Source organism: Clupea harengus, chromosome 6 (assembly GCF_900700415.2).
Source record: "Clupea harengus chromosome 6, Ch_v2.0.2, whole genome shotgun sequence".
NCBI lineage: Eukaryota > Metazoa > Chordata > Actinopteri > Clupeiformes > Clupeidae > Clupea > Clupea harengus.
This window is the reverse complement of record NC_045157.1, coordinates 23,486,876-23,511,483: the sequence shown is the minus strand read 5'-3', so window position 1 is coordinate 23,511,483 and position 24,608 is coordinate 23,486,876. Positions and strand designations below refer to the sequence as shown.

The following is a 24,608-nucleotide window of genomic DNA, read 5'->3' as shown; positions in this document are numbered from 1 at the left end:
AAGCCCTGGTTTATTGATTCAAAATATTGGTACGGTCTGAAATATATGAGTCAAAATGTAGGAAAGGTAAGTAACTGCAGATTACTTTAAACTACTATTCACTGTGTCTTTACAGAACGATAAAATGGCTTAACCATAACATTTTGGCCTCTTGACACATAACAAATGTAAATGCACCCTGTTGTGTTTACCCAATGTATGGCATGTTTGTTTAACTCAACCCTGTTACAATGCCTGTTGTATCATATTTGCTATATGAGGTTGAGACATCTGTCATCATGATCAATACTTTCCTGAAAAAACTGTCGTAAGCAATCTGACACGTCTTCTGCCCTCAGGTGGATTAGTATTTGGTAGGGAAATATATAAATATATATAATTCTTTTCATACATTTTTCAATACCGTTTTTTATTTCCTAGTTTCATTCAACTGTCACTTTATGCTGTGGTCATATTATGCACCGCTATGCAATACGTTTAGTTCTATTTGAAATTAACTGACAAACATCAAGCAATTTAACCATAATTATAAATTTCCAATGGGTGTGAAGACTGCACTATCCAATTTACCTGGCACCTCTGGTTAAAGCTGAAAGTCTGGTTGACCTACACTATTCTGGCCTGGACTACAAGGGGTCGAGTGTGATCAGGCTGACCTGCACCATCATGAGGGTCTTGCTGTCTCCGCTCAGTGAGTCCTGCAGCAGGTACGTGAGGCGGGAGTTGCGGAAGGGCACGTGGGACTGGCGAGAGCGCAGCGCATTGATGACGTCGCCCAGGGCCGACAGGGACTTGTTGATGCACTGAGCCTCTCGCAGACGGCTGCCCTCTGCGCCGGACTTGGTGATCCGCTCCGAGCCCGCCAGGTCTACCAGGTTCAGCTTCCCTAGAGGCGGCACACATTACAAAAGAAAACAACTTAAGCGTGAATGTGAAACAGGGAAAGGTAGAAATAGATAATGCTAGACCTAAATAGGCGATGAGAGGAATGTGTGGATACATGATGCCTCTGTGTGTCTGTTGAGATACACATCTGTGTGTATCTGTGCATATGGGGGTACCTGTGGTGCGGTGGCCAGTAGAGGAGTTGAACCCAGCCACTGTGACTATGAGCAGTGCGTGGGAGCGGGAGCTGTGGTCATTCAGGTTGGTGCAGGCTGTGGCTCTGTTCATATGGCCCAACTCTAACACCTGTAGGCATCATGATTAGCACACAGCACACAGTTAGAAATATCACCAGCATGCATCGGAAATCAGCTTTCCATGGCCCTCAGAGGATTTGCATTCAGTTACATCTTAGAGGCAATTTGCAGTTTGAATTACAACACAGTACATAAATACCTGAATGAATGCAATACTGTGTGCAAGAGAAGGACTGTACATCCACATCTAATCATCTTAAATCAGTCATTTCAGTATGTTGGGTCACTGAACAAACAGGCAATATACAACCTTGAGCATTAAACTCTTATCCACACAAATATGCAGCCTAAATCCCCACACCTTGCTTAACAAAGACATTTGAGTAAAACACTTGTGTGGAGTGTCTCAATGCTGCCCTCACCTTATTGATGTCCTCTACACTCTTCACAGCCTGGACAGTCAGGCCTGGAACGTAGAGCTGACCGCTGCCATCTGGACACATCTTTATCTCCAGCTTGTCATTAAGGTTCTCCCCAAGCAGGTCCCTGAGGCCAAGCACACATCACAGATCAGATTACTCTCTGCACTGTTGCACAACTCAGTCACGATGGGCGACACGGGCACACAGTGCCATCTCACTGGGCCCAAAGGGCCTCTGGCGAATTATGATCTTGGTAATAGTGTGTCCATTGACCTTCCCTAAAAAAAATCTCGCCCCATAATCCTCCAGAAAACACAGGCCTTTTGACCACGCAGATGTGCAGTGGTTATATAATCAGGGAGAGGGAGGGAAGGAGAGAGAGAGAGAGAGAAAGACTGAAAGACTGCCCATTTCTATTCCACAGATGGCTGTACTTATTAGATGGAATCCATTTTTACGTAATGGCTGACCTGCCCAGCTTAACACGGAACAAGGACACAGCCACAGCAGCAAGGAACACGGAGAATGACCGTCATTGGTTAGGGGATGAATAATGGAGGCCGAGTTATATAAAAGGAGTGATAGAGAGAGGGAGAGGGGGTGGAGTGTGTTTTTGGCAGCACCTGGAATCTTAAAATTGCTTTAGTGTGGCTGGCCGGCACAGCCACTGCCTGTGACTGCACTTTGGCAGTGCCCCAGAGAGGAGCTGAAATTCATTACTGTCTATCTGACTGATGACTGGCTGTTTGTATTTGACTGTGTGTGTGCTGGGTAGGGCTGACAGAATGCTCTTTTTCCGTTTGCCTTTACCATTCAGAATGTAAACAGTGTGTGTGTGTGTGTGTGTGTGTGTGTGCGTGTGCGTGTCCTCACCGTAACGTTTCATTATAGATCTCCACCATGCTAACGGATATGTTGTAATCCCAGTCTGGTTTCTTCTCTGACACCTCAGCGAATAGCAGTCGTAAAGCACGTTGGTTGATGCCAGGGTCCTCAGATATCCCCTGAACACACAAATGCAAGTAAGATACCAAACCAACTGCCTACACAAAGAGCCATCCGATCACAAAACTGTGTTTAAGAGCAGGGCCATACCTCCATGGTGTAAGTCTTTCCTGAGCCAGTCTGACCATAGGCAAAGATGCACACATTGAAACCATCAATACAGGAAGTGACCAGAGACTGAACTTCCTGGAACACCTGTAATAAATAAAGAGAGCGAATGTTATCCACAAGATCACTCTTCTTATCACTCAAATCTTATCTGTTGTTCAGCTAGCTGGAAGACATACCTCTTCTTGTGTGGCGTGAGGGGGAAAGACTTTATCCAGGTCAAAGGTCATGGGCTTGCCCTTATTTGACAGGTAGAGGATTGAGTCATCGTCTGAGTCAAAGGTCACCATGTTCTTTGCATCCACTGAATCCATCTCGTTCTGGCTGACAGGACGCACTCGACAGAATACCCTGATGTTGCCTGGAAGAATGTATGGACATGTGATTTATGGCCGTTACCTGAATGACCCTGATGAAAGACTACATCTCCCAGGTTGTGTGTGTCCCTCACCTTTGAGTCGCACAAGCTCATTGTGACATTTCTTCCTCAGGTTCATCTCTCGTTTGTACTTGCGCAGCAGCTCTTGGTTGGCACTGCTTACCTCCCCAATCACTTGACAGATCTGTGGATGGACACACACGAGGAAAGTGAGGCGTTGATAGCAAACACATTACATGTTGGTGGAAACTCATACATCTTCTCATTAGCTTAAATTTGGACTGACCTCTTGCTTAGCCTCTGCAATGGCCTTATCCAGCAGGAAAGGGAAATCTTGCACTTGCCTCTTTAAGCAGTTGTAGTCACAGGTGAGGGTGCGCAGAGCTGGCTGCAGGGTCAACAGATTCATACGCACACCTGCCCAGAAATGGCTGAGAATCAAACAAACATTCCTTGACCACCAGAAGTAAACTCATTCCTCCTTCCACACTCCAACTTACCTGCTAGGTTCTCGTGCACAGCCTTCATCTCGCTCTCGGCCCGGATGAAGGCATCCTCAATCACCCGGTTCTTCTCCTCCTCCAGACTCTGCATCTCTGCCTCCAGCTGCCCCTGAGCTCTCTCCATCTCCCCCTCATAGACCAGGATCTGGTCAGAGCCAAACATCAGTTAGACCCCATACTTAAAGATGAAAGCACTGTGGCATTGCACAAACACACTCCTCTTCTGCACGCACGCACGCATGCAAACACACAACTGTTTACATTCCACTGGTCTACCATCTGTGGAAACACAAAGAGCTTTACTTCTTCACTCCAAAAACCACTACTGAGCATCAGCTTTGATGCCTGTAGCTGTTAGGTTACGCGTGGATGAAATGTCCACATCACAGATGGTGGGAGATAAACAGGTGAGTCCCGATGCAATCGACACCCTGCCACAGCAGTTTCTGTTAGTCACTCAAAGACTGATCTAGTGGCAGGAATGCTACACTACACCTCTTAGTGGGTCAAAGGAATGGCTCAGTGAGCACACTAAACAAAGAGAGGGGTGAGAGGGTCAGTGACACAGTGATACTGAAGCACATGGGAGAACTATGGTTACAGAACTATGAATCTAGAAACTGACTATACGTTTTCCACAACATACAGTCATTTACTCCACAACATTATGGGATCCAAAGGTGCAAAATGGGCATCAGTATTCCCTAAACTGTGACTTCTGATCATGTTTCAAATTGCTTACACTGCCTAGCCTACAACTGTAATAGAACTGGAGATAAAGCAAAAAAAAAAAAAAAAAAATCAGGTAAAACTGACTAAACTAGTTGATCACACTGTGTGATGTAATATATGCATTATTAGTAATGATGTCTTCTATTTTTATCTCCTGTGACTTCACTCCGGCCCTGTTCTGTCTCCATCACACTGATGACCTCATGTTTGACCTCTGACCCCTGCTAGCTGCAGAGTAAAGTGGCACACCTTCGACAGCCTATGGATGACATCACTGTTGTGCCAGCCGACGGCCTTGGAGAGCAGGCCACACAGGCGGCCGCGATCAGCCCTCAGCTGCGGACGTAAGCGGAGAGAGCGGTTAGCCGTGCTGGGATCACCACACAGCTACCACAGGGTAGAGGGGAGGGCCAATCATACAAGCACCACCACACACGCCAACACCACCATACTGGGAACTAGGGCCAACCACAATCCACAACACTGAGGAAGGGGCCAATCGCAGCTCAAAGCACTGGGAGGTAGGAGCATCCAATAACTGAGAGATTGGGAGAGAGCTCAAGCCGTCACGACAACACTCTGATAGGGGATGGGTAAATCCAAAAGCTCTGTGGCTTAATTTTGGGTCTGCTGCTAAGCTTCCATCACAATTGGAGGATGAATGGTCTCAATTCACAATCCCCACACAGAGCCATGGCTTGAATACACATCAATCCAGTATGTTCACAGTACACACTGAACTCGTCAACACGCAGGGGATTGTAAAGCAGAAGGGAAAGAAACTGAGAAACAGAAAAGATTGAGAGAAACACAAAAAGAAGGGAAAGGCAGATAAGAGAGAGAGAGAGAGAGAGAGGCAGAGAGAGAGGCAGAGAGAGAGGCAGAGAGACAGACAGACAGACAGACAGACAGACAGACAGATGTGTACCTGTTGTCTCAGCTGACCACTGGTCTTCTGGGACTCATGAAGATGGTTTTCCAGCTCACGCAGGAGCTGCCTCTGGACACTCAGCTGCTCCTGCAGGGACAGGTTCCGTGCCTGACACTCAGCGAGAGCCTGCTTACACTGGGCCGACTCCACCTCCACTGTCTTAGTCACATACTGCAGACACAGAAGGATTTGAAACATGACTCGAATAGAACAGAACAGATGAGGTTATGATATGTAATGTGGCCTTATTCCTGAATGTGCACACAGGGTCACTAGACATTACAACATCTTATCAGTTAGATACAAATCTAAAATGATTCGTGATTCATGATTAGCATGGTAATCTTAGTCTTATCTGACAGGTATCTTAGTTATATCTATTAGTTCATCAAAAGAGGTCTTTCTGATGCCATCACATCACAGCTCAGTCAGATTAATTGCTTTTTTCAACTAAACCTGGTTTAGGTTGGTCTAGGCTACTACAAAACACAGAGAAAAACAAAAGTGTACTGCTGACCTTGACCTGCGGGGGCATGGCGGCCTGGCGGGTGAGGGCTTGCTCACACTCCCTGAGCTTGGAGGTGAGCTGCTCCTTTGTGTCCCGTCCATGGCTCGTGGCCTCGTCCAGCCACAGCTGGAGGTCACGCTGGCGCCGCGTGGCCTCTTCCAACTGCTGCTCCAGCTGGGTCACCAGGCCCGTCCGCTCCCTCACCTGCAGCTCCAGTCCCGCCAGGCGTCGCTCCCGCTGCAGACACTCCTCCTCCCGCCGGCACAGCTCGTCCCGCAGCCGCTCCACATCCTGAGGGGGCAGCGGCGAGGGACAGAGGAGACGGAGCAGACACAATGAAGGACAGAGGAAAAACATAAATAATGAATAATGTGCCGTATGTACAAAAAGAAACGTATAGAAATAAAATACAGGCAGACCGACACAGGGGTGTAAGACAAAGTCAAGGGAAGGTGGAAAAGGAACTTGCATTCCTTATCCAAGTCTGTTTGGCTATGCTGTGGCTCACTTGGCTTTACTGATTGCAGGCAGAGTTAGAGCTCTCTGTATGTGTGCACTATAAGTGGTTTACAGTTGCTGTGTGCGGTGTTCATTCTGTGGTTGACCTAGGAGAGTGATTGGATGCTGCTGCTGACGTGGCTCCGGTCTCGTGTGAGAGAGTGAGAGACTGACCTGGCTGTGTGGGCAGTTGCTGCAGGTGGATGGAGAGGCCTGGGCTTGGCCGGCCTTCAGCTCCTGTTTGAGCCGCTGGTTCTCACTCTCCAGCACCTCCAGCTGCTTCTCCAGGTCGGTCGCCCCCTACAATGTAACGGGAAGACACACACACACAGAGTTATTTAACAAAAAATGTGCTGGGAAACCAAACCAGGTCAGTCTGAGACACTTAATTCCTTTCCGTAATAAACTAGGTCAGGACGATTCACAGAATTCAAGACCTTCTCAAATTCTTCAGAAGAAAGTATTTCACTGTAAAACCTGTTTACTGACATTAGGCCCGAATCACATGCTCCTTCAAGCAGCACACACACACACACACACACTCACCAGCTCAGAGCGCAGTCTCTCCACCTCCTGCGTCTGATCCAACAGTTTCTCCTCCAGCTCCTCAATCTGTACGGGAGAAGGCCAGGTCTGAGCTATACACACAGTTATGTTCCCAGGCTCATGTTTTAGATGGCGAGTGGCTCTCGCATCATGCAAACAATGCCACTGTATGGTTCTTATAATGAAAAAGACACTTATGGGAGTAAATCTGACTGTGGTGACTTTGTTTACCTACCTGTGTGTGTAACCCTTTGAGAAGTACCAGCTGTTCTCCTTCCAAGCCCTTCAAGTCTCGTTCTAGTGGGCCTCGGGCGTCCGGCGAAAGGCTTAAAGATTGGGCCAGTCTTTGTGAAACGGAACAAGGCGATCTCCCTCCTGAAACACACGCACACACACACACACACACACACACACAGTTAAGATACATTTTACATAGACAGCCAGACATGTTCGCATCTGGCTTTGTTTTCCATTGCTCCTTCATTACATTCTGCGGTTACTCCATGTCCCTCACCGGTGTTAGTAGCTTCCGTGCGGATTTGGTGGTAGTCTTGCAGCCTGTGCTGGTCTCTGAGGTCCTGTGTCTGTTTGAGGTCTGGGCTCACCAGGCCTCGGTGCTCCCTGCTGAGGCTGTGTGCTTGGTGGCCGCCCTGCTGAAGCTGTAATCTCTTGCCGGCCTCCTCGCCACGCAGACGAGCCTGGAACTCACACACCCGCTCCTGCAGAGTCTGCATCAACATTACACACAAAATAAAAAACACACGGTCATGCTGGTATGTTATGTTTATCCATATCTGTATGGAACTTCAGAAGACATGACATCTTCTGTACATGTAATGGGATCAGGACAGCAAGATTCTAGACAAGAACAAGTGAGATTCAACTACATGATGACACTGTAAAGTATGGTATTAATGTCTACAAAAGTCAAATCCTCTTTAACAAATGTAGTATTGTTAGTCAAATGACTACAAACCACTGCACTGCTCTGATAGCCAACTACTTACATCTCTAGCTAGCTAGCTTGCTACAGTAATCTACAGAAAACACATGCAGACTATCCAACACACTCAGACTAGTATCTCTGACTAATCCCAATAGTACAGACTACCAGTGATGTGCCGCTCATGTAAATCCTTCTTTCCCAAACATGCTCTTAGTATCTGACATGATACAAGGTCATTTATAATGTAATGTAAAATACAGATTGATTTATCATCAACTACTGTATCATTTGATGGATATCAAGAGGCACATCCCTGCCACCCGTCCCCTATACACAGAGAATCTTTGAGAGAATTACATATGCAGATGTCCAGGAACATGACCAAGTAACCTTCTGTAGAGATGGCCAAATGAAAAAAGAAAGATCCAGTACACACAGACAGTGAGAAAGAGAGAAACAGAAACAGAGAGAGAGAGAGAAACAGAGAGAGAGAGAGAAAATATGTTGAAAGAAATGTCAGACGCTTGAGCTCATGTGAAATTCACATGATGCACAGCACAAACGGTAAATAATCTGATTTAGATTAACCAATAATTCCAGCCTGCATAACATGCTGTTGGTTTGCGTTGCAGGCACAACGCCAAGCCTGTTATGTGCCGGCAGAAATACACAAACACTCAGTTTCTTTACCCACATAACTAGTCTCAGAGAAGCTATACGCAATCCAGGTCACATGACAGCCTCTGCCAATCGTGCGTGTGGTTGTGACGCACAGAATGTCGCAGTGTGGGCTACCTCTGCCTGAGCCCTGTCTGAATTTTAATGTCTCCTAGCAGAGCCTCTTTCAATGCCACACATCACTGCTGCCTTTCTGGGCTGCAGTTTTCACATTTGTGCTTAAGAGAGGATTACAAATGTGAATACACTATCTTTGTGTGTGTGTGTGTGTGTGTGTGTGTGTGTAAGAAAAGACAGAGAGACTGTGTGTGTGTGTGTGTGTGTGTGTGTGTGTGTGTGTGTGTGTGTGTGTGTGTGTGTGGGTATGTGAGAAAGAAAGAGAGACAGACAGAGAGTGAGTGACAAGAAGAGAGAGAGAGACAGAATGTGTGTGTGTGTGTGTGTGTGTGTGGCTTGAGTGCCGTCACAAATTATATCTGCCTGGCTATGAAGTTTTAATGTTAGCCTCAATGACTCAGCAACCTGAGAGGTTGAAGCAAACAGTGGGAATTGCAAATAAAGTGCACTAATATCATAGCCTGTTATGGAGTCACACCTTAGAAAAACAGCAAGCCTATGAAATGCTTTCACCTCAAGAGATGGAAGAAAATTTGTGTGGCACTGACCAAACTCAGCATTTTCTCAGAGGCTTGCGTGCTAAACAGTCTTGGGTTCAGCATTGTTCTGCTGTATATGCAGCGTGTGTGTGTGTGTGTGTGTGTGTGTGTGTGTGTGTGTGTGTGTGTGTGTGTGTGTGTGTGTGTGTCTGGGGGGGGGGGGGGGGGGGGGGTGGGGCATGTGATGGTTTTGTCGGTCAGTATCTATGGCCTCTAAAACAACTTGGTCAGAGGCTTTGTGCTAATGCAGAACACTAAATGAAAGGGGACTGGCAGGTCAGTGACCCGATTAACGTCTGCCTGACATGATCGACCAGTTAACAAGTAACATTACCCAATAGCAACACCCCGGCAACCAAAAGAACCAGCTGAGCAGGCTTATCATGAGTCAGAGGATTTGGCGGGACCAACCTGAATAAGCAACTGCTGGTTGTCGGTGGAGTGGGTCTCACTGAGGTCGGAAGAGAGACGGTGGCGTGGGAATACGGAGGGTTGCAGCGGCAGGAAGGAGGTGTCCTCCTCACCATCACTCATCAGGAAATCCACTGAGCTCGCTGGAAACAGCACAAATCAAACAAAAACACAAAGGAGTTGCACACCCAGGTCAGTCAGCAGAACAAGCCTCTCAAAATCACCTCAGGCATAAAACGGCTCGTACATGTAAGAGCATGTGCGTAACCAAACACACACCCACACTCTCAAATGCACTCATTCACTCTCCAAACCATCTCATGCTCTCTGGCTCTATGCCTTAAACTCAGGACAAGGCCACCCCTCTAACCCTTATTTTCCACACCACCATCAAGGTCCTCTGGGCACCATGGCAACCAGCGAAGCCCGATAAGTACACGGATAACAGCCCTCGGCAGGTGACACATTAACCTCACACTGCACAGCGCGAGCGTGTTCACCAGTCAATACATGTCTGTCAACAGAAAGCAACCAACCCTGCTCTGTGTAGGTTCCAGCTGAAACCACAAGACAAAACCACCACTAGCTCCAAACTACGTCCTCCAGCAAACAATCCATAGAAAAGTAGTAAGAGTGCCCATACAGGTGGGTCCTAGGTGACAATCCCAGCAGCAGAGAAAGCACAGTACCTTACCAGCAGCTCAGGGCTCCGCTCGTGTTAGGGGCTTCCGATGACACAGCAGTCGCGGTGGCAGTGTGAGACAAACAGGCTCCAACAGCTGACGTTCAGCCCAGTGCATGACTTGTCACCATGTAATTACACAGCAGGCAACTGCACAGGCAAGCACTTCTCCCACACCTCCCTTCCTGTCCCTTCAGTTTGTCTCGGTAACAAGTGACTGTACTGTCGTTCTTCTTCTCTCATGCTCTCCTTCCCTCTCTCTCCTGCGGCAGCAAAAATCTCAGCTCTGTTCTGTCTGTCACCTTGAGCCGTCCTGCAGCAGTGGTGCGCACACACACACACACACACACACACACACACACACACACACACACACACACACAACACGCAACAATAGTGGCAGTGTTAGAGCCTGGTCTGGTTCTCTAAGTGGATTTAGTGCTCTGTACCTGGTGGGACCTACGTGCCATTCAGTCAGCCGAAACCCCCCTCTCTGTCTTTCTCTTTCTCTCTCCCGCTCTCATTCCCTTCCTGTCACCAAGAATGTGTTCTTTCCCCTCTTCTCATCTCCACTCCTTCCAACACCACTCCTTCTCAGCGTGAGAGACAGCCCTCCCTTAACCCCCCCCCCCCCTCTCATACACACAGGCACACTCACTTTCTCTCCCTCGCAATCTCTGACATTCCAAAAATGTTGCAACGCTGGTTTCTGTATGCAAAGCAGTCAAGGGTCCCCTCACCGTCCAAGGAAACGTCTTTCTTCCAGAGGTCCTGCAGGCAGGGGGCGTGGCCAATGTCCCAGGTCTTGCGTGTGCCGAACATGACCGCAGGGCCCAATGAAGCGGACCGCTGGACCGGCTAAACAGAGGAGAAGAGAGGAGGAAGAGGAGGAGACAATTGGATAAGGACATTTACCAAGGGAAGGAAAAATAGGGGTAACCATATTACAAACTTGTGTTGCCATGAAGACTTATGAATATATATACATCATATCTTCCACTAAACACAGTTTCCGATAATCATGGGCATAGAGGAGGGCATGCAACATAAACTATTAAAATAGTTGAACAAGAAGTGGCCTGTATCGATTGATGTATTATTTGTTTGTAATCCATTTCAACTTGGTGTTGTCTTAATTGGGTTGTAACAACCACAGTGGAATGTTGAGTAGATCATTGTGTTCAACTATGTAAGATATTTACCACCAAGAGCAATGTTGTGGTTAGTAAGACATCACTTAAAATATTTTGCTAACATTAAAACGGCAAAGTGGCAATCACCAAATTAGTTAGAGTGGAACATTTTGAAAGTTGAATAGTGAGAGTGGCTAACAATTAATTTTAATCGCTAAGCTTAAAACACATACATCACACACACAACTGGCATATTTGATAAATAAAGTCACTTAAAGGAACACTGTTCCACTGCCACTTTTTTAGGTATGTTTTTATGAGTATAACTACTTTTGGCAGTAGAGGTGTGAAACTTCACTGGCCGCACGATTCAATTACAATTTAAAGGGTAATGATTCGTTTATAAAATTATTCTGGGTTTTTTCCCATTAATACAAGCAAAGATGATTACCCAAAAGGCCTCTGTCCAAATACTGGATTGGAACTTCAATAGAAATTACATCGTTTTCCCATTAAAGCAAATTCTGCCCTTCTATTAGGCCAACAGGATACAATGCAGTATAAAGAGAAATGCATATGTAGGCCTATATGTGGCCTATAGTAAAACATATTGAAAGAGCCATGGATTGTATTTGGCTGATATGACACCGCAAGAAGAGGTTGCAAGTAAGTATTCAAATATTAAGCTAAGCAGCAGAGCTATATCAAAGCTATGCGTTCTGTGATGTGATGTCTGCGCAATCAGGGTAAAATGCTTTTAAAATATGATCAAACTAAGTTAGCCTTTCATTCACTGTTATCTTGGTCGTGTTGGAATGATCTGTTCAGCTGTACTTGGCCAGCGTCCCTAGACCCTAAGGAACTACTTTCCCTTTCAATGGAAGGTCACTTCAGACCCCAAACAAATGACCAGTGAGATTAGAGGGCAGGGGACACGACTCTGTAGAACTCTCGGACTAATGAGATTATAAGGATGGGTGGGATGCGGTCGTGGCTCCGTAAAGAAGCCGATTATATTTTACACAGACAGACGAGACGAGACAAGGATTCAGCTCCCTGATAAAACCACTAATGCCCTCCGTAGACTCCTCAGCTCTCTGTTAGTGAAACACACATGTACGTAAGCATGCGGATACCACACACACACACACACACACACACACAAACACACACACAGCCCTTAATTAGTGAGTCTACAGTTGGCTTCTAATCAATTAAAATCTGGCAGACGAGATTCCTGAGCACTCCAAGAAACAACCTATTCATTGTATTCGCTTCCATTTTATGTTGTAGTGCAAGACAAACATGTCACTGCCAAACATCATACACACAAACACACACACACCAGGGGAAGAACTTTTGATTCTGTCCATATAATAAAAGGCACAAATGTTGGAATGTGCACCAAAATTGTCACTTACTATCAACTGCCCAGGACCATTCCAGGGATCAATCAAAAGTTATGTTTGCATTTACATTGAGACTGTGTCAGGGTGTCACTTCTGTAGTTTGGCTTTAGGAGAACAACCTGTTCCGGGCAGATAACCCGCTTTAGCCTCTTAGGACTTCAAACAACTCCTCTGCTGGGGTGATCACACCGTGTCCACGTGCATGTGTGTGTGTGTGTGTGTGTGTGTGTGTGTGTGAGTGTGCACGTGCCTATGTATACTTATGCCCACAAAGTCAAGATGTCAATCTTGATGACCCCCAAGATGATAAACTCATTGAACGCAATTCAATATTTGTGAAAAATAAGCAACTCTGAAGTCTGTCTTCCACCTACAGTCGTATTTGTCAAATAACCCAATCAATCAGTTCTTGCCAAGTCCAGGCTGAGAAATGGCTGGAGGGACAACAGTCTGATCAGAAACGGCTCTCCTGTGCACATTGACCTTGATCATGACCTGCTGTACCACACACCAAGGCAGTGCCAAGCGTCACAAGACCCTAAGGAACTACTTCCCCTTTCAATAGATGGACACTTCAGACCCCAAACAAATGACCAGTGCCACACAGTCGTCCTTTCCACACAAAACATTATAACACAAGTGTACGTGAGCCCATCACAGCAGATACAAATATCACACACACACATATATATATTAATATTATATATATATATATATATTTCCCCCCCCCCTGAACCATTACCCTGTATCCTGAGGTCCTACGATCCATCCTGTGGATGTAGCGCTCACGTTCATGGTCCCGGTCCAAGACACTCTTGCTGAGGAATAATCCCATCCATCCCAACATTTTACCACCAGCACCACAATCACCCCTCACTTCAATCACCGACAACAATCCCAACGCCACAATATTTCCATGTCGCGCGGCTGAATTAGGGAAGCGGGAAATGGGAAACAGCGGCACAGGGGGGCGAGGTAAAGGTGAACAGAGGACGTGCAGCGTCTCTACACTACCTGAGGTGTACTGGGACTCTCCAGCCGGTACTAATCCCCTTAAGCCAGTCAGCAGATGGCCTCTTTCTCTCAGACTTCTTCTTGTGACGTGAGAGGCTTGGGCACACTCGGACAGTCCGTGTTGGTCACTCTAGTCTCTCTGGCCATCTGACCTCTGATAGAGACCAAGGACCAGACTTTGGCACATAGTTTTCTCTTTCTGGCCAGAACGTATTTTGATGTAGAGGACACATGCCATTACTAAAATACCTATCATATCATAATATGATAATATTGATCTGCAATAATTCTACATAACCAACAGACAAACAGGAGGCTTAATGACAGTTGATGAAATTAGATTTGAGTGATTGTTCAGTTTTCATTAGCGCTGACTTTCTCCCCAGGCCAGTAGGGGGAAGTGTAGATCTCTGAAGTTGGTAAAAACAGAACAAGCTTAATGAGACTAACTGGTCCGTTTACCAAGGGGTTTCATGAGAACACATGCTGCTGCGCTCTCCCTCTCTTAACACACGTTCACCTCAGACATACACATGCTACTGTGCACACAGCTGGTCAAGAGCCCGATCTGTGCAACCATTCAACGAGTAAACAAACCGAAGGATTATATTTCCTCCCCCTCTGCAAAATATCAGACAATGCTGTGACCTCCCCAGTGCTATCCATTTCAGGGGGGATGAGTGGTCTTTTTGTTTTGGTCTGAATGTGTGATGGTAAGAGGCCAGGGGTTCAACAATGCAAATGTTGCTACAGTACAATCTCCTCTCTTTAAACTGCTTCACACAGACGTGTCTAACAGGATCTGCTTTTAAATGAGCACCAGGCTCCTCTCGCTTGCCTTCACTCTCCCTCTCATGAGGATCCTCTGATCATTTTCATGGGTGTAGAAACGCTCCTCTCTAGAGACGGCTGTTGAATCTCATTAGCCCACTTCTTCCATCTCCCTCTCTCACTCCTCACAGCTTCACCTGGCACCCAAACACACAGCCAATCAACACGTTCACGCCGAGCGAAGACTCCACGGATGTGACGGCAGTCACATGCTCATGCCGTACTAGATCTCCTCTCTATCCAGGACTTCCTACTGGCCTGCGCTGGCTAGTCAGGCTACCGATCTGCATGGAGCCAGCACAGAGCAGGAAATGCGTCAGTTGCATCGTTTTAAATTCATAATGCGCTAAGCTCTCTGTTTGCGTCCACAGGCTGGCATGCTATTCTTAGCCTGCTGATTGTAATAAGTGCATGAGTTGTGCCAATCAGCAGAATTGCATGATAATACTGTTTGCCTGGGGGGAGTAGTCACATATTGCAGCCTTGTCCGCACAATTAGTCATATACTTCAGTACTAGTGGCCTTCAGGGACATAATAGGAGAGAAATAAGGCGCTTTTCCACTGCAGGAAATCGCAGGGCGCCCCTGTAGGACCTCTTTGCGAACTGTGTTCAGGACGAAATAAGTACCTACTCAGGGGGTCTGAAACTGCAGGGAAGCGCTTGCAGTGATGGTTGCCATTAGTTAAACGTGACAGGAGTTTTAGACAACAAAAAGCGCCATTTTTTTAACCAGCAATATTTACTCAAGGTCACGCAGTGAATACAGCAAAATAAATAGTTTACATAGTTAGCTTGCTGAGATTACAGTCACTTAATGAACACAAGCAAAACATCGGCGGAAATATTGGCTTTAATTAATCATAGTGGTGCTGGTATGTTCATTTATCAAGTAAATACAGCTGCCATGAAGCCATTTAATTAAGTGTTAGCCATGGCAAAATTCAACCGTCAACTCGGCCTTGAGGTAATCCTAATTATAACTAGAAAATGTCTGGTGTAACGGTCTAATAATGGTGCTGCCGCTGGTGAAATAGATCATTATTTTGTTGTGCATGGAGATAGTCACGTCCATAGTTCCTGCACCGCAATGGAAGGGCCGATTACGGGGCCGTTCCTGTAAACGTTCGTGCTACCTGGGATGTGCCCAGAGTTCCTGCAGTGGAAAAGTGCCTCTTACATCTCTCCATAATTATAGAGTGAGAGAGAGGAGGAGATAATATGATGACATGGCCGTGCTGTGAGTGTTGGAGTGTTATTTCTCCCATAGCCTGTGGAACATGAGAGGGGCATTGATAAGCTACAAGAGAGCCATTTGCTGAGAAAGACCACTTCATTACCCCACCCCCCATTACTATGAATAATTTAGACATAGAGACACACACAAACACACACACACACACACACACACACACACACACACACACACACACACACACACACACACACACACACACACAGTCTGTCACTGGAGATCAGTATAATGGATCCTGTGGTCAGGCAGTCTGTCGAGATCTGCTACTGTCCCACTCATTTCGCCATCTCCCATATCAAACACACACACAGACGCACACACACACAGACGCACACACACACAGACGCACACACACACAGACGCACACACAGACACACAGACAGACACACATCTATAGCCGTTCTCTACAATCCCAATTTCTAAGCCTTTCCATCAGGCCATAGTCAAAATGGCATAATTTATGCCATTGATTCATGATTCAGTTTCTGCACTGTAACAGTAAGAACATTTAAATATTGCAGTCTCCCCATCCCCCCCCCCTACCCCCATGTACAGAGAAGCATGTCCCTCCTTCCCTCTCTCTCCCTCATCCTCTCGCCATCCCTCGTTCAGTGAAGGTTAAATCTCTCCCTTCCTCTCTAGCATAAACACTGAGGCTTCTGTGTCAACATCTGCCGATGCTGGATCTCTCAACAACCTTAAATACCTCTGGAAAAAAATATGCACACAATGTACTGGGACCACAGTCATACACCAGCAGCATGTGCTCTGCACAAAGATACCAGCAGAGTACTGGTAGGTGTGTGACTGCTCAACTATGCTGGAGCTTAAGATCTGACTTTAAGCCCAACATCAGCTTAATCCATGAACAAGAACACGGCATCTGTGATCTTATTGACACAATGGCCAAACAGCACCATAAATGGTGGTGAGCGACAGAGAAAAACAGGAAGAGAGTCTGCACTTGCAGACACACACACACACACACACACACACCTCCCTCTCCCTTTGGTGTACTCACCTCCCTGCCTGCGGTCCCATGGCCCCGATCATCCCTGCATCGCCGTGTCTTTAACGAGCACCTCCAGCACAAGCACTCCTGCAGAGCCCAGGGCTCTCGCTGCAAGTTACGTGTCGGACTGTGTCTGCCAACCAGCCCTTTCTCCCTCCCTCTCTATCCCTCACTTGTTCTCTCTCTCCCTCTTTCATACACACACTCATAAGCGCATTCCTCTTTGAGATAGCGCTCCCCTCACACAGGGTGACACAAACTCTCTGCTCACGCTCAGTTCCTTAGTAACGGTGGAATCTGAGCCAGCATCGCAGCCCCCCCCTTCCTGCATCTCCCCCCTCCTCCTTTCCCCCTCAGCTATCCTCTCCTCACCACCCCTCCCCTCTTTGCTCCCTCTCTCTCTCTACTGTTTCCCCCTCTCGCCACCAGTGAAATAAATATTTCAGCCACAAATCAAGCGTAGAGTTGCTCTCCCCCGTCTTCCTATGGCACTAGTTATTTGTGAGTGACTGCTGCTCTGTGTAGGAATTGCAGTTGGCTCCTCCTACTGTCTGAAATATTAACCAGAGCACTCTCTAAGCTGTCTGTGTGTGGGAACATGTGCGAGCGAGCGTGCGTGCGTGCGTGCGTGTATGTAATTCCATACTAACGGGTGTAAAATTCACTGCTCCTCCCACTTACTGTTCTATAAAAGAACATTAAAGGAGGATGGCCCAGAAAGTAGTACAGTAAAAAACCCAGTGCATTCAGGCCAGCAAGCACCCTCCACCAGTCCCTTTGTTGCTGTGGGAAAACAATGTGCTTCATCACAAAAGAGGGTTCTCTCTAATGATCAAAAATAGATGTTTGTAAGGAGTTGTAAAGATGATTTGATTGACGGATGAAGCCTGGTTCAGATTCGGACTAGTACACTGACACCATTCTTCTGCTCAGACACCAAACACCAGTGTGAGAACAGAGCCTCTCTCTCAGCATCCGAGGGGCTGCGGGGGAAACTGGGTGTCTGTGCAAAAGACAGACAGTGGGCTTTATGGAGATAGTCATTTACTTTTGCTCTCTTTGTGCTGTATGAGGGTGACAGTGATCTAGTGATCTAAGTGAATCTATTACAGAAATATGAATGTCCAGACTAATCAGTTAGATACATGAGTAAGCCTCAGTGTTCAAACACTCATCACCCCACTTCAATGAAAACCTTGCCATTATGAAAATGCTAGCATTAATATATTTCAAAACAGTGTTTTGGATAATACTGAAAATGGATGATACTCTGCCATACAATACAAAAATGACATAATCCTATTACAGTATCTTGACTCATCTATCTATCTATCTATCTATCTATCTATGACTCCTCTTGACTCAGCACAGGAATATAATGTTCAGGTAACACCAGGTCCATCAAAGGTCAAACGGAAGTCATTACATCGAAGAGGTTTATTGCAGAGGTGTGCGTCATGAATGATATTCAGTCGGCACTGAGGGAGTGTTTGTGTTTGTGTGTGGGTTTGTATGGCTAAAAGAGAGATAGTGTAGGTGCATGGGCACATATGGGTGGGTTGATAACGCATCCAGGTTTGGGTCAGGAGCCAAATGGATGGCCTGAATTAAAGTGGGATTAGAGAGAGGAAGAAAGAGAAAGCGAGAGAGAGAGAGGGGGGGGGAGAGAAAGAAACACTGTGACAGAAACAGGAGTCGAGGTCGGGGAGAGATGGAGGGAGAGACGGAGATTAACGAAGCCCTGTTTACATAACCAATGATCTGGGTCTGTTTACTGTGATGGCACGCTAACGGGATTTTCACAGGGGGCAGCGAAACAGGCCAGCACTCAACTCAACAACTGGTACATCTTTCACTTGAAGGACAAAAGGGACAACATCATGGACAGATCCAGACAGGAAGGAATGTGCGTAGTTTGCACGCAAATACCAATAATCTACATACAATACCCATAGCCACCATTGTCCTGTAAGAAATCAGCATAAAATATCTGATTAACCAAATACACAAAGATTGTTGAATATGCTGAGTGTGGCAGAACTGCAGCAGAAATGCTTCCACAAACCTTAGATGACATCCGGCCATCTGTAGATCTGCTAATCAATAATACATCAGCTATACATTATTAAACTATGACCTGTTCACAGTAGGGTACTGGAAGAGTTGCTGCTCAAACTAGATAGCCATTGGAAAAGCATTTCATTTAATGCGTTTTATAGCAAATTCACCAAACCAAAAACCTACCGTAAAGGTTTTCCATAGGAGTCAACCACTTTGCAGTATTAAAAACATGTTACTAATGACTGGTGCTCTCTACCACCAAGTCCATTACTCTGTATCTATCTGTGCATCGTCCATCCAATTTCTTATGTTCCTCTGTGCTATCTGATAAGACCCTACATTCTCTCTCGCTCACCTGTACTTTCTTGCTGCTGGTGGGCACATTGCCTTTGCCGTAGTGGGGACTCTCACTGCGCTGTTCATGCTGGTGCGACTCAGAGCAGTGATGGATCACACAACCGTAGGGGCTCTGTGATATACCGCCCTGTGTCGGTGCCGAGCCTCCATGCCAGGGGGGCTTGGCCCTCTGCCCTTGCCCAGGCTGCACCGCCTCATCACTGGACTGCTCGGGCCCCTCGTTGGCCCCTGGTTCACCCAGCTCCAGTCTCTTTAATAGGTTCTGGAGGGTCAGCAGCACCAGCGTGCACAGAACGTACATGATCCGCCACACGCAGATGGTCTCCCCTTCCTTCCCAACACACTCAGCCCGAAGAAGAACGGAGACGGCAACACACAGACATCCTGAGGGGTCTCGGTTTCCAGTCTGGGAGTCCAGAGAAGTGTCCTCTCAGTGCACAGACGCCTTTAACACAACATACAACCCATGGATATGACTAGAAGTCATTCCGGCAGTCAGTGTGCACATCCTTATCGGCGTTCTACATCAAGCAAAAGCTCTTCATGCTCATATGGAAAATCCCCAAATGAGCCAAAAACACAAACTTGGAAAAACTGGAAAAGAAAATCAAAACTCTTCCGAGCAGTATATTGCCTTCATGTTTACCCAAATCATACCAAACATACAAAGCCTAGATAGCAGGGTGTTGAGTCTCTTCTCAGCAGTCCACTAGACTAACTGTATGTGTAGTCTGTCAGACAAGGGTAGTGTTCTAATGCTAATTTAAACTGATAATCCTTTAGCTCTCAGCAAATGAGATGGCTTCCTGCCTCTCTCTTTCTCTCCCATTCACTCTTTGTATGTAACTTGTAGGCAATCCACACCTGTTTATAGACAGAGTTTGCACATTGACTTTCCAAGCCTCGCCCATTTTCTTGATAAACTATTAATCTCCTGTTAACGGTCACGTACACACTTCCCATGAAAAGATACAAAGTTCAACCAGGAAATCCCTGTCTAGACAAACCCCTGGAGACAAATGTGACACAGCCAAAATAAATTAATAAAAAAGATAACAGAATTCAATGTGTCTAATTCTGTGTAAATCCAAAAGGTCTGCGTGGTTACAGCTCTTCACTTCCTCCAAGAAACACATGGAAAGTCCCTCTTCAGTCCCCGTCCCATTCCTTCAAAAGAGTTCCTGGACCAGTGCTGGAGAAAAACAGAACAGACTCACTGCCCTCCGCCCACCTTGGGGTTTGTCTCAGAGTGTCCGGAAAGTCCTGAGAAAAAGAGCTATGGAGTTTGCCATCCTCCCTCTCTCTACGTTGCCCATCTGTTACACCAAGGGACAGATAATGCTGGATCATGAAAGCCCCTCCACGCTGATGACGTAATATTTTGATTTGAATTCATGTAATGTGAAAAGAAAAATCAACTAAATCTGCCGCTGCATCTGCTTAGACATGCTGCAGCGGAGAGATGCCAGGCTGTGATTGGTGGTCACCATGGCGAGACGACCTCATTATTTCGTGTCCTGAATGCCTTCCCCGTTCCACCCGCTGTGTGTCCGTCCAGCGTAAAAGCAATGGCAGCAGAGCAGGGCATCATGGGAATGTTTCCCAGCAGGAACATGACAATGGTGATAACTGGGGTTCAATGATGATCGGTGGCAGTCACAACGGGAACTTTTGTGTGGAGAGGACCGCAGCTCTCCATGCTAAAAACATGGCTAAAGCCCTCAGTGATAAGGACATTCAGTCAGTGATTGGACAATGGGGTCACCTTCCAGCTCATTAGTTGCTTTGGACCAGAGACAGAGGGGGACAAGAAAAGGCAATGACAGGACAGACTATGCAGAGGGCCAGCCAGAAGTCCAAAGGCAGGGCCCTGCAGCTTCATGCATGCCATCATGTTGCATAGAGACCACACAATAACAACTGTGATTCTAGGCCCTGCCCGAGAATAAATAAACATACAGCTATGGGTGGACAGTCATAAGAGGAAAGTTAATATAAAATCTAAAGTCTCTAATCTGAAGGAGGTAAAAGAAGCGATAAGGTTCCAGAGAACATTTTATAGTCAATCATTAAGACAGTTTAGTGAGCAAGAACTTTTGATGTTAACCAAAACCAAATAAGTTTTTTAATTGGGATCATGGGGTTATACAATATGTTTTTCCTGAAAGGACCAACACTATTTTTATTTACCTCAGAGGGAATGTGCATTTGACCACTTTAACTCTCTCTCTCTCTCTGCTACATCTGCCACTGGTGGCAATTGGTGACTCAATATTACCTCTTTTTAAGAGATATTATTGCATTAAAAGTGTTTGCATTCCTCTCTCCTTTTCTCTGTATGTTTGTGGTCACGCAAGAGGAAGACGGGTCTATTTAAAAAGCTAAGACCACCACGTAATCAGTTTAGCACTGAAATATGCACGTCTTCACGTTAGGCCATTGACGATTTAAGCCCGTCATCTCATTCAAAACATGCACTCAGTAGAAGTGAGTGAGCCTGTGTGTGTGTGTGAGAGTGAGTGACTCTGTGTGTGTGTGAGAGTATGTGTGTGTGAGTATGTGTGTGTGAGTATGTGTGTGTGAGTATGTGTGTGTGTGTGTGTGTGAGAGAGAGAGTAGGTGTGTGTGTGTGTGTGTGTGTGTGTGTGTGTGTGTGAGTATGTGTGTGTGAATGTGAGTGAGAGAGTGAGAGTGAGAGTGAGAGTGAGAGTGAGAGAGAAGCAGCAGCAGCTAATGTCCTCTGACCGCCCACTGCCCACAGCACACTATACACACCCATCCCATAATTCCTTATGCAGACTATTTTAAGAATAAATTATAGTGCTCATAGAAGAGCTAGAAATAATGGTAAAAGTAAAACATGGGGTTGGTGACAGACAGCAGTGTGTTATATTGTAAAGGAGGCATCACAGAAACTGCCCCCTCATGTCCCAGGAAAGTGAGAGGGTGAATAAGTAAGAATATAGTAAATGCATGAAATTGAATAAAAGTCCAGTTGTTACATTGTTTTTTTGCAATTTTTTCCTGGACCACTCGGGAAACAAACAAAGCATTTTACAGTGGGTTAGGAAACAACACTGTCTATAACACGAAAAACAGCCATGAGGATGGAGGCATGAGGCGCAACATCTGGTATACACATGTTCCAGCTGCTAAAAAACTCCACTCGCCTGAGGTCTCTCACTAATGCAAATTTAGCTGATTTAGCCTATTAGCTGACAACAAATTAAAAACAGTAGGCCTAGTAGACACACTGCTTTCCATCCACAATGTTGCCAATGGTAAACATCTTTACTGAGCCAATAGCATTCCAAGGCAAAATGGGTTTCCTTTTTTTCTTGGACAGTGAAAAAGATGAGTAATGATCGAAGCCATTCTCGAACAGCTGCCTCGAAGCGTTTCAACTATCTCTCCAAATCTGTGACATTGGAAAGAGTTAGTGAGTCCATCTTTCACACAGAAACAAAAAGCAAAAATGGTATAGCGCGCCCTCTGCTGTTTGTGTCTGGGCCTGTTCACTCGTCACGGTCTGTTTTCAACTATGACTAGAAAAATCCGTCATGGTTTTACATAACATGGTTCATGAACACGTGGTGAATAACGCGTCCCTTTCAAAGAGGGAGTTTGGGGAACATACTGCACTTTCATTGAGTAAACATACAGATCGATTTTGGCAGCAAGACAGATCAGTACGTAGAGCTTTGACCTATAAAAAAGCCTATAGGCATTTATTGGCAAAAGACCACATTAATGCGGCAGAAGAGTGACTGGGCTATGAAAAACAAACATCTCAAAGTACTAGACGTTTCTCTATGATAGAACACCATGAATATGAAAACCTTATATGCTAAATCTATAGGCTTAGCAGTAAATGGCCTATATCCTATAGTTGGCTAATGATATTACAGGCCACTCACGTCTCTCCTGTGAAATTCCATAGCCTCTGCGTCTAGTAAGAATATCCTGACAAGTCAAGCTCGAATACTTGTAGTAACTGTTGTCTGTTTGATGTCATAGGCATAATGCTTTTAGGGTGATTGTGTGTAAGGAAAGTTGTGGGCCCCACTGGCTGTTTTCTGTGTTTTGTTGGTTACGCCTGTATACTCCATACACGGGCCCCATTCCATACAAAACAACTGGTAAGCATAAAAACAACAGTGGTTCTGTCAAAAGTCAGAAAGAACCATGTCGAGCTTTCTACAACCTCACCAGAGCGCAAGTGAAAGCCCTGGAGGCTTTATCGTTTGGTAGCCTAACCCCGATTTCTTACTGCCTTCCCAAAAGTTGAGATATGGCTACACTGTTTCAGAGACGATTGTAGCAAGAACATCTCGCCTCAATCGGTTACGCCGTTATTCCGAAATGAGTAGTCTTAGCCTATTCACTTGAGTATTTTTAGAACATCCGCCTGACGGACCGCTCTTTTCTGGACACACCCGAACCGCGGAGTTTTTTCAAATAATAGCTTAATAATAATAATAATAATAATAATAATAGTAGTAGTATGTTTGTATTATCTTGCATTCAGCAAATAAGTGGCGCACGACTAAGTTTAAAATAAACCTCGAGTTCCATATTAAGCAACTTAGTATGTAGAGTGGGGTAGAAAAAGTCACTGTAGTCTACAATCTCCGTCTGAAGTCTTGATTTTCCATTTCCTTTCCCAAGGGCACTTCTTTAAAACACCAACACCAACAAAGACCGACAACACGGCCTTTGACATAAGGGGTAATTAGCATAAAGCTCCGAAGTTGCTGGATGTTGCAGTCCACAATTCGACAGATACACATTTGTGTAGCTTTGTAAGTTATAACAAAAGGGCACATTCCCTTTGACTAGTTACTGGTCTAGTCAAGTCTAGGATGCCTAGAGAGCTGGGCATCACTACAGACAACACATAAAACGTAAACGTTATCTGTGTATGGGGTAAAATAACCAATTGTAGAAATAAAAGTAGTATTGCCAGCCACAGCGAAGTCGCAGGCTAACATCAGATCAAGCACTTACTTGAGGTCCAGCACGCCAAACTTCTCGTGAGTTCTGGCTTTTTCCACTTCGTTGACGTGTTTCTTGTACTCCTGACAATACACTGAACTGCTCCTCAAAATCCTACCACGAATGTGATATTGAAGTCCTTGTACCACGTTCACTTAAACGCAGTAAACCATGCCAGGTATGAGAGCATGATGATTAACTAATGACATTAAAATCTGTGAAAAGCAAGAGCGGAGACGGACGGATAAAACATTGAGTGGACCCTGCCGCGCGCACAGCTGACTGGAGTCAGAAACAGTGACGTATTCTGATCTCCCATCAAGTGAAAAAAAGAGGCGCGAGGTGGAATCAGTCCAACAAAGTTTCAGCTACCAAAAATACAGCAACGCATGTGA

General features: G+C 45.8%; 1 protein-coding gene across 8 annotated transcripts in view; it reads right to left on the bottom strand.

Moving 5' to 3' along the window:
* Positions 1-24,495, bottom strand: part of kifc3 (kinesin family member C3) — a 29,375-nt gene extending 4,880 nt beyond the window's left edge. The window contains exons 1-20 of one of the 8 annotated variants that reach the window (XM_031569496.2): positions 24,226-24,495; positions 10,888-11,005; positions 9,466-9,608; positions 8,078-8,113; positions 7,289-7,502; positions 7,010-7,149; positions 6,775-6,840; positions 6,403-6,528; positions 5,740-6,021; positions 5,220-5,393; positions 4,541-4,627; positions 3,557-3,704; positions 3,343-3,473; positions 3,129-3,240; positions 2,857-3,038; positions 2,660-2,764; positions 2,438-2,568; positions 1,565-1,688; positions 1,062-1,191; positions 657-886 (exon numbers count right to left, since the gene is read on the bottom strand). In XM_031569496.2, coding sequence (XP_031425356.1) covers positions 657-886; positions 1,062-1,191; positions 1,565-1,688; positions 2,438-2,568; positions 2,660-2,764; positions 2,857-3,038; positions 3,129-3,240; positions 3,343-3,473; positions 3,557-3,704; positions 4,541-4,627; positions 5,220-5,393; positions 5,740-6,021; positions 6,403-6,528; positions 6,775-6,840; positions 7,010-7,149; positions 7,289-7,502; positions 8,078-8,113; positions 9,466-9,608; positions 10,888-10,969 — 2,643 coding nt within the window. In that variant the 5' untranslated portion in view covers positions 10,970-11,005; positions 24,226-24,495. Of the gene's footprint in view, positions 1-656; positions 887-1,061; positions 1,192-1,564; positions 1,689-2,437; positions 2,569-2,659; positions 2,765-2,856; positions 3,039-3,128; positions 3,241-3,342; positions 3,474-3,556; positions 3,705-4,540; positions 4,628-5,219; positions 5,394-5,739; positions 6,022-6,402; positions 6,529-6,774; positions 6,841-7,009; positions 7,150-7,288; positions 7,503-8,077; positions 8,114-9,465; positions 9,609-10,159; positions 10,517-10,887; positions 11,006-13,431; positions 15,302-16,809; positions 17,119-19,216; positions 20,458-24,225 lie in introns of those variants that run through there. The other 7 variants (XM_031569491.2, XM_031569492.2, XM_031569497.2 and 4 more) reach the window with 7 other exon arrangements.
* Positions 24,496-24,608: the final 113 nt, after the last annotated feature.